At 40.5% G+C, this 17,351-nt stretch overlaps 1 protein-coding gene across 8 annotated transcripts in view; it reads left to right on the top strand.

The window, feature by feature from the left end:
* The window catches only part of mctp1a (multiple C2 domains, transmembrane 1a), a 229,893-nt gene that overhangs the window by 64,230 nt on the left and 148,312 nt on the right, over nucleotides 1-17,351 (top strand). For 6 of the 8 annotated variants that reach the window (XM_061037961.1, XM_061037960.1, XM_061037958.1 and 3 more), the window contains exons 6-12: nucleotides 25-63; nucleotides 2,946-3,110; nucleotides 3,622-3,752; nucleotides 4,448-4,634; nucleotides 11,431-11,524; nucleotides 16,050-16,152; nucleotides 16,996-17,098. In XM_061037961.1, the coding sequence (XP_060893944.1) occupies nucleotides 25-63; nucleotides 2,946-3,110; nucleotides 3,622-3,752; nucleotides 4,448-4,634; nucleotides 11,431-11,524; nucleotides 16,050-16,152; nucleotides 16,996-17,098 (822 nt within the window). The remainder of the gene's footprint in view (nucleotides 1-24; nucleotides 64-2,945; nucleotides 3,111-3,621; nucleotides 3,753-4,447; nucleotides 4,635-11,430; nucleotides 11,525-16,049; nucleotides 16,153-16,995; nucleotides 17,099-17,351) is intronic. The other 2 variants (XM_061037959.1, XM_061037957.1) reach the window with 1 other exon arrangement.

Here is a 17,351-nt window from a genome sequence, read left to right as displayed (position 1 = left end):
GTAACAGCTTTGTCTCATTTACAGACCATGCTTTTGAGAAGGAACTGGAAGCGATCTAGTAAGGTAAACTAAACCAGCATGTAACCCCCTCTTACCTATAACCTTCTGACTGTACTGCACCTCCCCTCTCCTGCACTCTTCACTTGTGTCCTGGTACATGGATGGAGTCTCCCTGGCCCTCACCCCTTCTTTTTCTCCTCCCACAGTGGTATTTGCAGTTCTTTTATTTTCTTCATCAGTTCCCATTGCCATCGGCTTATTTTTCACAAGCTGCAATATACATCCTGCTATTTACATCACAATAAGGGATGTAAAGGCGTTTTATTTCCCAGATGAAAATGTGATTATGTTTGTATGTGAAGGCAAGTCTTAAGTTATATACAGTCAAATATACACCAGGATTGGAAGTTTTTCATTGTAATTGGACTTTGGGTTTTGGAAGTATTAAGTGTTTACGTTTGAAGTCACTTACCCATAAACCATTTCCACTGATTTCAATCAATGACAAAAGAATCCAGAGTGTACTGAAGATTTACTGTATATTCTGCCTGACAATTAAAACAATCTATTTTGACTTTCCTTTTTCTATTTAAACTCTTAAATCATGCAATGTCTGAGCCTAACTTGAGCTTACATATGATAATGTGCTTCTTCCACCTTTGACCTGCATGATGTATGGCAGCTTCTGTGTGAGAAAAAAAACAGCTGTTGATTTGTTTTTAGGGGTTTTAAAGGAGTCCTGTTCAGTAAATCAACCGTGAAATAAGAAGGTTTGATTACGGGACACTCTTAGACCCCTTTACATCAAATACTTATCTTTGATGTTCACCTTATTTGAGTTTCCATCATGCCGTACGTACTGTAAGAGACTGCTACCTTTAGGTTTCTTTTTTTCATTCTCGCTGACTGTCGGGGTTGAACAGAAAGCATGCTGGTCCAGGTTCTGCTTCCTGTTATTGGTGCATGCATTAAGCACTCATCTTTTATCATCAGCAAAATACAGCAAGCGTTGTATTAGAGACAACTTTGCAAACCTAGCTGAGATTATTCACAGATTTGTTTTAAGACACTTAATGTCTTCTTGTTACAGTAAAATGTTTTCATGTAGAGGGAAACAAGCTGAACCTGTAATCTTTATTTTGCTCTAAGTTGATCTCCTAAACAGCATCTGGAGGCAACGAGTGTTTCATTAGCTGAGAAAAAGTTCAATATTCACCTACATACGCAGATCTGCATTTCAAGTGAGCTTGGTCGGAGGTGCGCAGATGTCCTGCTGTAGCTGCTTCCCTCAATCGAGTCTTTGAAGCCTCTGAACTGGGCCATCCCGCCTGTGACTGGGGAATTAACTTAAACACTGACTAACTAACTACTGTGCTGCTACCCGTCCAAAAATGCGCTGCTCCTTAGTGCTTCCCTGCCTCTGTGCTCGACTGCATACAGTACAAAGTTATTTTTAAACAACCACTTTTTTTAATGAAGATTCTACGAGTGATGAACCCACAGCTCAAGATGCAAAGTACTCCAGAAGTAGTTTGAGATGATAATTATGAGTCAGAGGCATATTAATGCAGGTCTCTTTAACTTTACCACCAGGCAAAATTCTTATTTTGGCACTTCAAACATTTTTCTTCTTCACAAGAACTGACGAAAGTTGAACCATGTGCAAGGGTGTATTAATTCTTAAACTAAGTGTTAGTATCTCTTAAGAGATTTTTAGCCTCCAAACATCTCTCTGCACCATGTGTCTCCTGCTGTGCTCTGGCAGAGAAGATGTGAATTCCCCATCCAAATCGCCCATGGTTTTCTGTTACAAAGAATATGCAGCAACAAAACAAGGAAACAATTAGGATTGTACTTGAGTAGGACATGAGAGCGACCTCTCATCATTACCATAAAGTGTGTACGCTGCAAACGAACAGGAGAATTGAAAGATGTGGGAGTTGGGAGTTGCTGTATGTGAGGTTGGCTGTATTGCAGGGAGCCATTCGCATTGTTTAATGTCTGGAGAATGGAAATTAAGAGGCTCCGTCTCCAGATCAAAGGGCCTGCGCTCACGAGGCAGGGTTTGTTCAGAGTTTAATGAAATTCACCCGCAAAACAAAAGCTATGCTAATAAATTCTCCCTAACGAGGAAGGAGGAGAGGGAGAGGCAGAAGAAAAAGAAGGAGAAGAGAGAGAGGGCTGTGTTTGTTTGACAAATAAATACCCTGCTCTTTGTTTTAGTGAGGGATACTGACATGATTCAAAGAGAGGTTAAATAGGCCTGTAAGTGCTAGGAAAACTGTTTGGGGAAAAAACAACCTTAAAATATGGAAAATCATCAATCTGAATTTGCAGCGCTGTCAGCTTACTGTACTGCTGCATGGAATAAGAAATGTGAGTTGCACTGTGGCAGCATTTCAGCGGTCTGCCCATTATTCTGAAGACATTCTACAAACCCTTTACAAATGATTTGTTATTTTTATTGTATTAATTTGTATGAAAAAGACCAGATATACTCATTCTTGAGCAGACGTAGCTGGTTTGTCTGCAGTAGATTCTGACTAAACACTCGCATTAGTTACTAAACCAGTGATGGTGTCTCAGCGATCCCAAGTTATGGTTCATGATTCCATTGTTCCTCTGACTGCAATCGTTGTATACTTGTATGCTTATAACGGTGTGCTGGTATGTCAGGGTAGCTCATTCTTCAGGGGTAAATTGTGTTGAATTTTATCATTTTGTGTTCAAGTGTTATCTTGTGTGTTTTGCCTGCTCCTCTCTGTTCCCTTCATGTGTTTGCCCTCCCCCCCCCTGTTGACCAAGATTACACAGGCCATTACTCTATCTGGAGGTTCATGTATGCTAATATGTCTGTATTTGTGTGTGTATTCTGTGCATGCTTGTGCAAACTTCTGTGTATGTGTAAATGTTCGTGCGTGTGTGTGTGTGTTTGCCTGCTGCAGTATCAGAGTATGCGTCTGTCAGATGTGCACAGAAAAGCCCAGCTGTGGCGAGGGATAGTCAGCATCAGTCTGATTGAGGGTCGCAGCCTCCAGCCCATGGACGCCAACGGCCTCAGCGACCCGTACGTCAAATTCAGGATGGGCCACCAAAAGTACAAGAGCAAGGTGAACGCGCTTCTGCTTGGGAGGACTTCTTTATGAATCTTAATTAAGACTGTTACTTTTGTATAAAAGTGGATGTATCCATATCAAAGAAAGTAAGGAACCTTTGAAAGGAGAGATTGAACTTTTTCCACATTTTTTGCTGAAAATGTAACCATAGAGACAGAATGCATACAGCAGCTTTAATATAGAAGAAAAGCAGAACCCTTCTGCATTACATCCTTACAACAGATATTTCTCATCACTTTTCTTAGTCAAATCAGTCGTTCATTTCCCCCTGACCTTACTCTTTAAAGCAGCAGTAAAGTGTTATGTAAAGTATCACATTTCTTTGTGCATGTATAAATAACTTGTAAAGCTGCAAGGTGATTAATCATTACTCACAAAGTCTGTTTACTATAGCGGTCTTTATTTTCTGTATCAGCATATATGTAAAGTATGTACAGTTTCTACTTCGTGCACGTCTCAAATGAGGACTCACAGATCATTTTATTTCCTTCTGTTGTTTACTCAGACCATTCCCAAAACGTTGAACCCTCAGTGGAGAGAGCAGTTTGATTTCCACCTGTATGAAGAGCAGGGAGGCTACGTGGACATCACAGTCTGGGACAAAGACGCTGGCAAGAAGGATGACTTCATGGGAAGGTTCATAAGTCTTCATCAGTCATTCGTTATATGAAGCTACTTAAGACTTCTTTGAGACTGTATAGAAAGCAGGTGTAGCTTACCAAATTAGTTTGGTTTGACAACTAGTATCCTAATATTTCTACTCATTTCAGATCAAAACTTTTATGTCTTTGTGCAAAAGAAATACTCCCATTTTCCTCCCATTCAACGTCCGTTCCTGTGTGAATGTACACCTTTGATAAATGCTGCACTTTTTCTTGTGGAAAAAAAAAGAGAGTTTTTCATCAGAATGGAGGCACTCGAGGAAGCCTCGTCTTTGAACTCTTTGACCCTAGTTCAATAATTACTATTGGCTTGCCTTGATAATAACTGGAGATTTATTAAGGGAGTGCCAGAAAATCAATTCAGCCAAGAGAAGATGCTCTCCAGTGCCTACTGTAAGGTTTTAATTGTGTTATCTTCGGCAATGTTGTCTGCAGTTGCTGCTATCGCACACACATGAATCTTACCGTGGGTTTACTAATATCATGTTGTTGTTATTGATATGTTCTAGTGCAGTGTAAAATGTATGCAGTCTCTTTGATAAGCTAATAACTCACATATGTAATAAACTCTGCAGAAAAACTAGGTGGTGTAAAATCTAGCACTCGATATGCTCAGCAGACTAATTGTGTAATTCTATTTCAGCTTCTGTGTTTCTTTGTTCACTTTAGGTGTACCATCGACCTGTCACTCCTCAGTAAAGAACACACACACAAGTTGGATCTGCGACTGGAGGAAGGCGAAGGTGTGCTGGTGCTGCTGGTTACACTCACTGCTTCCGCTGCTGTTTCCATTTCCGACCTGTCCGTCAACATGCTGGACGACCCGAACGAGAGACATCAGATCATGCAGAGATATGTGAGTTCGTTTTTATAGAACCATGGCTTTGTGTTGTTTGTGTACGTTTGGGGAAAAAAGGATGCTTTGAAAGAAGATCACACAATTTGACCTACAAAAAACAAAGCTGTGTATTTCCAAATGACCACATACCTGAAACTGTGTTGTCTTATTTGGATCAATGGCTGTGTGACGTGTTGAAGACACTACACAACAAAGAAGAAATATTGTTTCATTTGTGTCATGACGTGTCAAACAACAACTCCCTCTTACATTCATCATCATACTTCTAGTTGTTCTAAAGTCACAAAGTATTCACATTTTATGAAGTTTCTCACTTTTTCACACACTAATGTGCTAAGATTCAAAACAAAAAAATCCAACAAGCTACAGCTGGGGAATGAAGTTGGAAGAGAGCGGTGAAGTGGGTGAAGGTGACGTTTAAAAGAGTAAGGAAGGAAGCAACATGAGGCTTGAGAGGTCAAGGAAGAGATCACTGGTCTCTCTGAGGGACTGCCGGGACAAACTGTTTGGAAAAGATGGAGGCTCATATTGCTTGTTTGTTTCTGCTGCTGTGATTTACTCCACCCGTATTGTGCAGTATTTGCATCGACATCCTGCAGTGAGCAGTGTGTGAGTTGTGCATTTTTGATTAATGTATGTGGGCTCATTTATTTGTGTGTAAAATGTCTTCGCTCGTCAGCCAGTTGTCATTGATTTGAGCTTAGCATTAAACAGAGAGGGTGAGGAAGAAAGAGAGACAGAGAGGGAGCCCTAAGGCCCCATCTGCTCCAGAGGCCCTCCAATCAACACAATAGTTTCTGCCTATGTCTTTGTCTTAGCCCAGTTAACCCTTCACACCCTGTCCTCACTCCCTACCACAAAAGAGACACTCACACACAACTCACACACATGCTGCTCACACACTTTGAATGCATTTCATTCACCGACAGCCTTGATATTCTCTGCCCATCAGTCCAACATTGTGTGGCTTTCTCATTCAATACTGCAGCCATATTTGCGTTCAGTCATCATGAATTGTGCAAAAAGTACAGGATATTTGTTCATTTAATGTTTTTAGTTTCATTTAGCCATTCAAATAAGATAATGGCTAAATAAAAAAAAAAAACATAAACAAAAGCTTTATTTGATCTTTATCTGGAGCTATTACATTTAATTGTCTTGGAGATTTGTAGGAGAATATTTCCCACGAGTACCCCAGAGTTTTGTGTTCTTTTATATGTGTGAAAACTGTGTGTGTGTGTGTGTGTGTGTGTGTGTGTGTGTGTGTGTGTGTGTGTGTGTTCACAAACAGTACTGTTCACGACATAGCCGTCTGTGTTTGTAAGATTAGAGGATGTGTTCTGATTTCAGTTAACACAACGTCCCCCAGCTGGTGTGTGTTTGCGTCTTTCTCTGTGTGTGTATAAGCACCAGCGGCGAGACTCCACAGGCCGAACATGGGTGCACCGACCTACATAACCGTGGTGCAGCCTGTTTTGGCTAGCCACGGGAGGTCGACTACTCCACTCCGCGCTGCAGCAACCACCAAATATCAGAGGGGGGAGCTCTAGGACTGAGACACACACACACGCTGCTCCTCTGCTCACAGCCACAAAATGAGGACGGGGCGTGTGAGTGTATGCCTGTGTGTGTGTTTGTGTGAGTGTGTATAATAGGGGGCGAGAGGTAAAGGATGAGGGTTGCACCGGGAAGGGAAGGCGTGTAAAATGAAAAGAAAAAGCTATTTCACCTCTCTCACAACTCGCGAAGACCCCGTTTTTCTGCTCGGCTGAAGGCGAGACATTTTCCTTCCCTTCGCCCACCTTTTTCTGCTTTGCCTCCTTCTCTCTTACGCACTCCCCGTCTCCGTCCCGCTCGCCCGGCAGCCTTGGCTCTTTGTCTGTTGCCACTGTGGCCCTGCCATTAGATGAAGGGATGGAGAGATAGAGGGTAGAGAGGAAGGTGGGGGGTACAGATGGAGGGGCACAGTGAGGTCGGTTGGAAGTCTTGAATGGTCTCTACCTATTAACATATTCCTTTTCCCCAGACTGGCCGTCTTTCAGTTGGAGAATTTAATAAAGATGTACCTTATCAAAGAGCTCTGATAAGACCAAGTACCACCACTAATGCATTACAGTGCTGCTCAAAGCCCACTAATCTGCCCTGTATGTGTGTGTGTGTGTGTGTGTGTGTGTGTGTGTGTGTGTGTGTGTGTGTGTGTGTGTGTGTGTGTGTGTGTGTGTGTGTGTGTGTGTGTGTGTGTGTGTGTGTGCGCGCGCATGTGTAGATATATGTTATTATGCTTTGGCACATTTTAACTGACTGGTTTTATCGTCTTGAAATCAGCTGTCCTGCACAACTGCTAATCACAAACATGCACGCATACACATACAGACGCATGGGGAAAAAAACAACATTTCTTTCCTGCGTCAGCTGTCAAATAAAAAAGAAGATGGGGGTTGGTGGAGAAATACATGTAGCATGCCGTCATTATCACAGCTTTAAAGAGCAGATACCTTCACAAATGAGAATGAGGAAGGGAAGACAATTGAAATGTTTTGCCTGCCCTGGCCTTCAGGAGCGTGGCCCAGCCAGCACATCATAAAAACACACAGAATATTAATATTAAAAGGTGTCAGTGGAATGCATAGTGTGGATACAATTTAAAAAACACAATACATGCATTCAATCATGTAAAAAACAACCTGAAGGTCTAATAAGACACGCTTTATTTAAATCCTTGAAATTTCCTTTTTTAAACTTATGGTTGGATAGTACACACACCTTTACAGTCCTCACACCATATGTGGTCACAATGATTTCATTATGCTGTATTTGGCAGGTGTTCTTTCCTCATCCCAATTTGTAGCCTTTGACAGAATTTGATAATAGACACCTGAGTACTTGGATCTGATGCTCGAGAACACCTTATTAACGTCTCTCTCTCATTCTAGCTGTTCTGCATTGTTTGCATGTCTTCCAGGTTTGTGAGAGCCTCCCTACACTCGCAGGTACTGCATGTACGTTCTTAAAAGAGTACACATGATTTTTCTACTGGAAACTACTTTGAATGCAGCTGATGGAGGACCTCTATGCAACACAGTGCAATACACTTAGTGACAACTGCTTTAGATGTACTATTGCTACCCGTAACCTTTCCTTCATCCCTAATTACTGTTTCCCAGAAGTAGAGAGGGACACAGAGAGAGAGGGAGAAGAAGAGGAAGAGATTTATGCATTATGACGGCAAAGTAGCACACACACTAATGGCTCTTAATGGGCCTAAGGTGGCTGCAGGATGGGTGGATGAGAGGAGGAGGACATGGTGACCTCCGCTGAAGTGGTGGCACTTCACCACCCACCCTCATGCAGGCACACACACATACATACACACACCTGCAGTACCTCTCCCACCCTCTCCGGTGCACTGCTCTAAGGTGAGGAGGAAGGACACAACCCAGACTGGAAGTGAGATAAGGGGCAAATAAATGACAGGCAGAGAGCAAACTTTGCGACTTTCCAGACAGACAGTGATCCTGAGTTGATGCAAAGGAATACGAACTGGAGGAGGAAGTTGTTAGTATTTTGTTTGTGTTTTTTGCATTTCATACTCATCTGATTAAATGTTCCTAAAACTGCATGGCTGCTGGGCAGAAGCTTTGTGTGCATCTGAGTGTGAAACGTTATATGGAGCGCTGATGAAAGGTGACACGATGCAAAGATGACAGCGAGTCATAAGCCTATGCAGGGGCTGATTCATTTGTGTGTCTGTTGAGTGTGACAGAGACAGGAAGAAGATGTCACAGTGACAACGTGTCAATCAAACACAGGACAGGGGTTTGTTTTATGAAAGACAACTACGTCCTATTTTCTCGTTTCTGTTCATCCCTCCTTTTCATCTCTCTCCGTCATTCCACCTGCGCTGATGGGGGTGTGGGGAGTCATCAATGAGAGAGAGTGGGGGTCGCTCTTGGCCTCCATTCATCTCTCTCTCTACCTGCCTGTCTGTGTATGAGTCTTTTTTTGCATGTCTGTCTCTGATGAGGATTTGAATCCATGTGGAGGATGGGTTCGTTGTCTTCTCCAGTCATGGATTGAGGCTGGAGCCTAAACGTCCCCTCAGGGAGACTGCAGAGTGGGAGGAAGGGATGCAGTGTGGATGATGGGTTGGGGGGTGAAAAATATTTCTGCATCCTAAGTAAGTTTCTGCCATCTTCATTCAGCCTCTATCCATATGAACACTTATTCTGTGAAGATATGTAATTTTAGGGACTGCATACACTTTCCAGATGTTTCAGTTTGCCCATGATTGTCCGTGTGTCATGCTGGGTGTCCTGACCTCTACTGAAAACCAGTAAAACATCATCCCTGTTTGTTTTTTTTAAAGAGTACCAGGAAACAAAAAATCAGCATCAATGGTGCTGAAATGTGCACTCTATTGGTGTGCCAAGTCTTGGAAGTAATTGTCCCATCCTGATGAAAATACCTTGCTTGAAAAAGTGATTACAGTTAATCTTAGTAAACCTAGGGTGCCAGTTTAAGATTTGAAAATAGCTCAAACTTAATAATAATAATAATAATAATAATAATATAAAATTATATTTCTAAAATTTTCAATTTAATAAAAAAGCTAAACCTCTCAAATGTTAGATGTCTTTAAAAAAGCAGCCTTATAAGAAGTTTGCAAAAGCAGTCAAGGTGGCACAATTTTCAATTCAAATCAAGATCTGATTAAGAAAGCATAGAATAGAACAATAATAAACAATAAAACACGGTCTAAAGTTCTGATGAAATAAGTTGCTAACAAGATCATGAGTATGATCAGACATTCAGCGTCAGCCTTTTGTAGAGTTTTTGATACCAGTTGCTACGGCCGCATTTCAGTCGGCAACAAAAAAAAAAAGCGAAGATGCTCGATTCCCAGCTTGGTTATCAGCATCGTGGGGAGTTCTACAGTTTAAAACAAATACATTTTGTAGTCAGCCTTCAGTTTGCCCTTTTCTCTTCCTCTGTTTCCTCTCCCCTCCTCACATGCCCTCACCCCTTTTTCTTGGCTGCTCCCCGATAATCACAACAAGCAGCTGTATCTTCAGAGAAATCATGCCCTAAAATTGAGAGTTGTCCCCTCTCTCCTCCTCTCTTTCTCTCTTCTCTCTTTCCCCCTCTTTTTTTCTCGGCACACTCTCCCCTCTCATCTCCTTTAGAGAGCTTTTGGACAATGATATCGCTGGAAACAGGCAGAGTCTGACAGAGTTGGTAATAATGAATTAAGTCTGTAGCCTGGCCTTGACTCTGAAATTTAAATTATAATTACTCCTGTGGGGATGGAAGGGGTTATTGCCAGGGAGAGAGAAATAAATTGAAGTGAAGTGCATTTTTACTCTGCTTTTAAGACACGCCGACATGCTACTCAATTTGGCCTCAGTGTAGCTTTTCAATGCATGTGTTTATACTGGAGTACTTGGGTGTGAACAAAAGCACAAGTTTGTGATTGTGTTTCTCTGTGTGTGCTTGTGCTTCACCTCCTTGCTGATGATTTCTACAAGTCTTTAATTTTTCAGGTTTACTAACAAATATCTACACCGTCATCGTTCACTCTTGGGGTTATTAAAACACTGTGCATGCAGTATTTCTCGTCTCATTGCAGCCAGTCAGAAGGCCTCATGGCTCCTCCTGAATGTGTAAATATATCTTCATGATGTGCGCACATGCAAGAGTCTACTCAACACAACATCTCTGTTGTTCTATTATTGGACAAAGACTCTCCCTCGACCTTTCCCTTCTTTACTCTATAAAGCAAAATGACACAAGTGTCTACTGTATATGTTCAGCTCTGTAAATCAGGCTGTTATGTCTTACACATTTTCTTCTAATTATTTTCATTATATATAATATTTTTTTCATGCATATAAAGGTTTGGTTGATGTAGGAAATGTCTCAGTTCATACTGAAAATGTTCCTTTTTCCTTTTTTCCTGCTGAGCAAGTGCTACTTTTCAAACACCCTCTTGACACCTCTATTTCATTACAAATCACATTGTGATGGAGTCAAATCATGGAGTGACTCAAAAAAGTAAATACCAGCCAGCATTTTTTAAATAAATGATCCACTCAACAGTGTGCACTAGGGAGATCAGCCCTTTAAAAAAACTGGCAATTCATCCAATAATGTTTTGAGAAAGAACTGAGTTCACGCTTTTTGTATTTTGTTCACAAAAAGAGACTAGTCAAAACATTTTCTATTTAAAAAAGACAATAAAAAAAGAAACCAGCTTGTACTCAGATGTAGGTGGAAAGTCTTTCCTCTGACAGTGACAACCTTCAAACATACATTTATAAAACTGCTGTATTATATTATAACAAGTACTACACTTTCTCTATATGTTCAAAACAGATAACTAAAATATGATTTGAGATATAGTGATACTAAAATCTTTTCTATTTAGCTACTTTCTATGATGCTGTTGTACTTCCCCTGTTATGCTGACTTGTATAGATGTTCTCTTCTGCCTGTATTCTCTTATTATTTGCTGTTACATGGCTTTTTCCTGAATCAGTGAAGTTCAATTTTTATCCAAAAAGTACAAAGTTTCAAACAGCCGAGCACAGCTATTAAGTTAAATTAAATTTGACCATTTGTCCTCCATCGTACCCGACTATAAATGCCAACTCTACATTCTCAAATGAGGACTGTTAAAGGACATATTCTACCCCTTCCCTCTTAATGAAATGTCAGGCTATTGACCTGACTTTCTGTTTAATGCTAATCTGCTGTCCTCTTTGACCTTTCAACCCCTGTCTCTGTGATGTTTCAGAACGCGTGGAGATCATTCCACAACCTGAAAGATGTCGGCGTGGTGCAGGTGAAAGTCATCAGGGCTGAGGGACTGATGGCAGCTGATGTCACAGGTAAGACAATGAGCTGATGTCCAAAGAAACAGAAACAAACCCTTCGTTTTCCACTTGTGTGTTTACACCCTTACTTTGATGCACTTAAAACTTGTTTTATACAACTTTTGCTCCTGTTTGCATCTAGATTTTGAAGATTTTATGTGACACCTTCTTTCTCCATCTAACCAAAGATAAAGTCAGGGTGTAACTTTGGTTTCAGGGATGATGCTTTGCGAGAATCCTCTGAGAGATAAAGTCTACTTTGTGCAGGACGCTAAATTTGTCCCTGCATTTTTAGCAAAGATGCAGGGTGCTCATTTGAATAATAGAGAAAAAGTACATATTTGAACCAACAAATCTCTCTCCCTCCTCTTCTCCTCCTCCTCCTCTTTCTGTGTTTGCTCTCTCTGAATCTCCCATTCTCCATTAATTCTTACTTTTAATTAGGTCTACAGTGGACAGGCCTAGTTTTTCACTCTGTATTATCTAGTTGAGAGAGGAGGAAATGTGTGTGTGTGTGTCTCTGTCTGTCTGTCTGTCTGTGTGTGTGTGAGAGAGAGAGAGAGAGAGATAGGGAGAGAGTGTCTAGAGTTTTTCTCCATTTGAAACAGTCCCATTAGCAAATACAGAGTGGAGCCGGTTGATTTGGGTTATTGCGTGGGGCAACCGGAGCAGCCGGAGTGCAGGGCTAATGGCTCTCTAGCTCTTGTATTTCACTCAGTGCAGAAATTTGCTCTGTGACCTCGATGTAGAGCTCATCATTCAGTCTGAGCTTCATGGAGCTTAAAAAAACAACAACAACAACAAAATTAAAGAGTAAAACAGTGGAAGTTACTAGTATAAAGTCTACTGGCTGTTTGTTTTCTTGGATTAAAAAAAAAAATTCTGCATTATATGTTGTGACATCCCGGCACAGGATGGTTTATGTGAGGATTAAAACAATATTCGTTTTTTATTTGATATGATTTTGCTTTATTTTAAAGTGAAATCATTTAAATTCATATGAAATTGTATTCAACATTTCCATTAAGAACTCTCCCTAAAATGTCTGTTTTATATGGATAACTTGCATTTCGCATACTAGATCACAAACTATGGGGTAAGATGTCTTTACATGAGACTTTTTGATAATAAAAAAAACTGGGGAAAAAACTTGGCTCTACATGTAAGAATGTATGCTATAATTTTCCCTTACGGGAAAAAAAGAAAATCAGGCAAAGAAAATATGATTTCCAGAACATCAAAAACTTTCAGTTGATCTGAAGGGAGAAAGAGATATAGGTAGCAGACAGGCATTTGTTTCTAGATGGCTTATTCCTATGAGTATTAGGCTGTGTGTGTGTGTGTGTGTGTGTGTGTGTGTGTGTGTGTGTGTGTGTGTGTGTGTGTGTGTCACTGGCAGAAACAATAGCTCTGCGAGAGCCACATAAGAGCCCTCACCACATGAACACCCTATTTTAACAGCCCGGACCAAGAGAGGGTCAGGAGCAAGGTGAGAGAGAAAACAGACGGACAGACAAACAGACAGCAAGAGAGGGAGAAAGGGAGAGGAGAGGTCAGTGAGACAGAAAGAGTTCACCATTTCTGTTCCATTCAAGCTGCCTGTCTGCTCTTCTGTCTCCCCTCCTCCTCCCCTCTCTCTCTCTCTCTCTCTCTCTCTCCTCTCTGGCCTTCTCTCTCTCTCTCTCTAATTGAAGTGTTTTTGTGGAGTAGCTCCTCTCCAGCCGAGTAGGATAACTGAAAATAGTCTCTAAAACCAACAATCCCTTTTGTCTGCCAGCTCTTGTCCCTCTGAGTGGATGCTATACTGTAAGAACATTTCAATAGTGCCACGCACGGACACACACATGCATACACACACAACTCCAGTAGCAACAGCTCAGAGTGTGTGGAAGTCTTTCTTTCCCCCTCAATATCAAAACAAAACCTGTCAGTTGAATGTAGATTTTCCCTCTCCTGCCACATGAAGGTCTACTGTAGGTAATCTTGTATAGCCTTATTAAAAGTGATGTATAAGTGGAAAATTATTGCAACAGAAATGTGATTGATTTACATTTTAGAGTCTAACTCGTAATTAATTGTGATCATACAGGACCATGAGTGTATGCGTTCCCTCTCTAACCTTCAACTCCTCGCTTACTCTAAAATTCCTGCGAGGCAATTACAGCACGCTTCCTCGTTTCTGTGCCGTATTCATCCTCCACACTTATCTTAGGGCGCCCTGAAATGAGTTTGAGCCCGCTCCCCGCTGCAAACGTCTTCCGTCGCCTCAGAGATTGGACCCAGAGGGGGGAGGAGCTTTGCTCGGACATTACCTGGACGATCTCTGAGTGGCGCTCAAACCTGAGCGTGTAATTGGTTGAGACAGCTGCCTCTGGTGCTTGCGGCCAATAAGGTGAAAGTTCATCACCAATAACAACTGGCTCTCTGCGGCAACACAGCGTGCCGTGTCATTAAAAGCAGAATATTAGAGAGAAAAATGGGGGAGGGTGGGGGTTCTGCAGAAATTATTTCCATCTCTTAATTTGGCCGATTGCATTTAAATTTCATCAGACCTGGATTGTGGGGACAACATCATAATCGTTTATGCTATGGAAGCTTGGGAATGATTTCAAATGTTCACAAGTGTGAAAATGAATTTAAAATGCTGGGGGAAAAAAAGATTAGTATTTGTTGACTTTTTTTACATGATATTTTCTGAGTGCATTTCCAGCGGCTCCTCAGAAGGTTTGTGCTGTCCGAGCAATACAGAGGGCAAAACAAGTTACGGAAATACATTGAAAAATAGCCTCTTGAGCTCATTGTCTTTTTTTTTTTGTTTCCCTATTTGAACATATCTTGCTTTCTATTGTAGGAGTCAAAGCTGTCAATATCCACTTCAAACACGGCACATCAATAGGGCGCCACAAACAGATATGAAAGGCAACACCTACGGCTCTGCATTGATCACAGTGACATTTACTTTGCACACCCACTAAATGTCCTGCCCTTGTCACAACATTTGAAGAAAATCACACCAATCAATGGCAATCACACACACACACACACACACACACACACACACACACACACACGCTTCTTATGACACACACAGAGTTGGAAGCACACAGACATACACATACTGTAGTGGCGGTGTGGGGTTTTGAACTCAATGCCAACTTTATTGAGTCTTATTATACAACATTGCAGCCTTACCACTACTTCAATATTGTCAGTATTTTTTTGTGTGATATTTATGTGGGACATATTATTTTTTTAACAACCTGACCCAGCCTTTTCAAGTGATAAGTTGAACAAACAGCGCAGCGGCTCCAAACAGTTTTGAATAAAAAAAATAAAGATCAAAGCCGGCGTTAAGAGTTTTGTTGTTTTTAGTTCATTTCGAGGCAGACGCAGGGAGGTGGGCTGGCAGGCATGGGGAGCTGGTCTCACTCTTCTTTTTTGTACAAAGAAAATCCAAATGTGAGATGTTAGTAAACAAATAGATGATATATAGGACACTACTGGGTTTGATTATTATAGTACAGTATGATATTCTCAGGAGGAGGGAATAAGTCTGTAATTATGTTTATTTCTCCCTGCAGTCTCTCTCTGCCCTGTTACGTAACTGTAGTAAATTCTGAATCAAAAGTTTTGTCGGAATGAATTAACAAGAATGAATATGATTTATAGTGAAGCCATAAATCATTTTCATGTTCAATGACATCAGGCCGTGTTTAAAGTTCTTACAAAGTGTATTCAAGTTTTCTCTCTTGGCAGCAATAGGCCACTCAAACATTTTCATACGTGATGCTTGAGTTTGTAAAATGATTTATTCAGCAGGATACTACAGTTTGATCAATGTTACTTTTTTAATATTACTATGAATGTCACCGGGATAATATACATAATATATAATATATTATATACATTCACACTGTTTTCATTCGATCAAAGCAGAAAGAACGACAAGGAAGAAGTGTTTACTCCGTCATTTCTCACTTTATTCTCATATTTTTCTGCTCCACTAGTTTTTTCTTCACATCATTGCTGCTACGGTACGGCTTACCCAGAATCGCTAATCACAGAGCAGTTATGTTTCAGACACCACTCTGAACATCTTTGGCCTTCCAAACCACATTGTCCTCTGTGTTTTCTTTCTCTTCTCCCCCCTCCTCCTTGTCACTGCCCAGGGTCCAGTTTTCCTGAAGCTTATCTTCATATGTTCCCGGGTGTTGATGGAAACGGCTTGCAGCTGTTCCACTGATATATACAGTATATATATATATATATATATATATATAAATAAGTAATTATTATATATAATGTATTATGAAATGTCTGATAAATTCAAGGCATTGAAGCTGTAATGTGCTATAAGGGGAGAAATCTATACACCTTTTGACTGAAAAAGACAAAGACGAAAAGCTGTTGGACACTTAAAATTCTTGAATTTCTCGAGCCAGACTTTAACCAAACAAAAGTTTTGCTCCTCCTGTATTTATGTCCTTTCTTTTATTATGACGGCTTGTTTTTTATTTTTATTTTGTCCTGTGCTTGACAGGAAAGAGTGACCCTTTCTGTGTAGTGGAGCTGAGCAACGATCGGCTGCAGACGCACACCGTGTACAAAAACCTCAACCCAGAGTGGAACAAGGTCTTCACTTTGTAAGTGGCTCATATGATACACACCGCTTTATTTGATTTTATTTGATAGAATAAAGAACATACACATGGAAGGTTTTTTTTTTTTAGAATTATAGAGTTTGAAAAATAAATAATTACACTGGGTATAACTTTAAGTACTCTTTTCTTTTTACATTTCTAAGAATTCATTGAATACCACTCTGAGCATTGTAAAAAACAAGAACTGATTCTGCTTTAGTGTGAAATGCTGTTTTCATTCATTAAATTTAAATTTAAAAAACAAATGCTTCTCCTAAAGTACTTAAAGTTGTAGCCTCTAAAACAATATCTCCATCAATACATCATCATGAAATATAAAGCTCATCTTGTTTCTCCTTGTTTACAGGGTACATTTGTTTAAGTTCATTTGAAGCTAAAGTTAAATGTTAATGTAGTCCCTCCTCTACATATATATTGTGCGATTTCATTCCACTGGTGAATTCCCAGCGATGGGACGGGTTAATTTAGTCATTCTTTGAGTGCACGTCTCTCTCACATCCTCCTTTCTATACATAACACCAGCAATCTTCTTTCTAGCCTAGTTTTCAAAAGATGACACATATGAGCTCCACACTTTAGTTCTACTTAGCTCGGGCTGTAAGTCGTTCATTATCACAATAAGCATTCGGATGGTTATTCTAAAACATGTATGTAAATGAGAGTATTCATATTAAGCTTTGTTATGCCTTACGTAGCATTTCAGATTTGAATCTGTTTCCTGTGTGTCTTTAATATTCATGGGAGCAAGATGTGATAGCTTCCACACTGTTTCGGTATGAAGCCCATAGTATGCTCTCCGTTGTTTTGTCTTTGTGTGTGGTCCAGTAACGTCAAGGACATCCACTCCGTACTTGAGGTCACCGTTTACGACGAGGACCGAGACAGAAGTGCAGACTTCCTGGGAAAAGTGGCTATCCCTTTACTAAATGTGAGTCAAAGGCAGATTTCTGTGTGTGTGTTTTTTTCTTTCCTTTGGGGATAATAGAATGAACATAGAGGAACGGAAAGAATGAAAACACACACAGTGGAAGATATAAAAAGCAGAGGTTATTTTTGCAAACTACACAGATGAGGCCGTTATTATTTCACAAAGAAAAAGCAATGACAGGAGGGAGAAGAGATGGAAGAGAGGCTGAGTAGAAATAGGAGATTGATAGGTGAGAAGAAAGAGAGTGAGGGAA

This window comes from Labrus mixtus, chromosome 5 (assembly GCF_963584025.1).
Source record: "Labrus mixtus chromosome 5, fLabMix1.1, whole genome shotgun sequence".
Classification (NCBI taxonomy): domain Eukaryota; kingdom Metazoa; phylum Chordata; class Actinopteri; order Labriformes; family Labridae; genus Labrus; species Labrus mixtus.
Note: the sequence above shows the minus strand (reverse complement) of the source record. Positions and strands in the feature narration are given on the sequence as shown.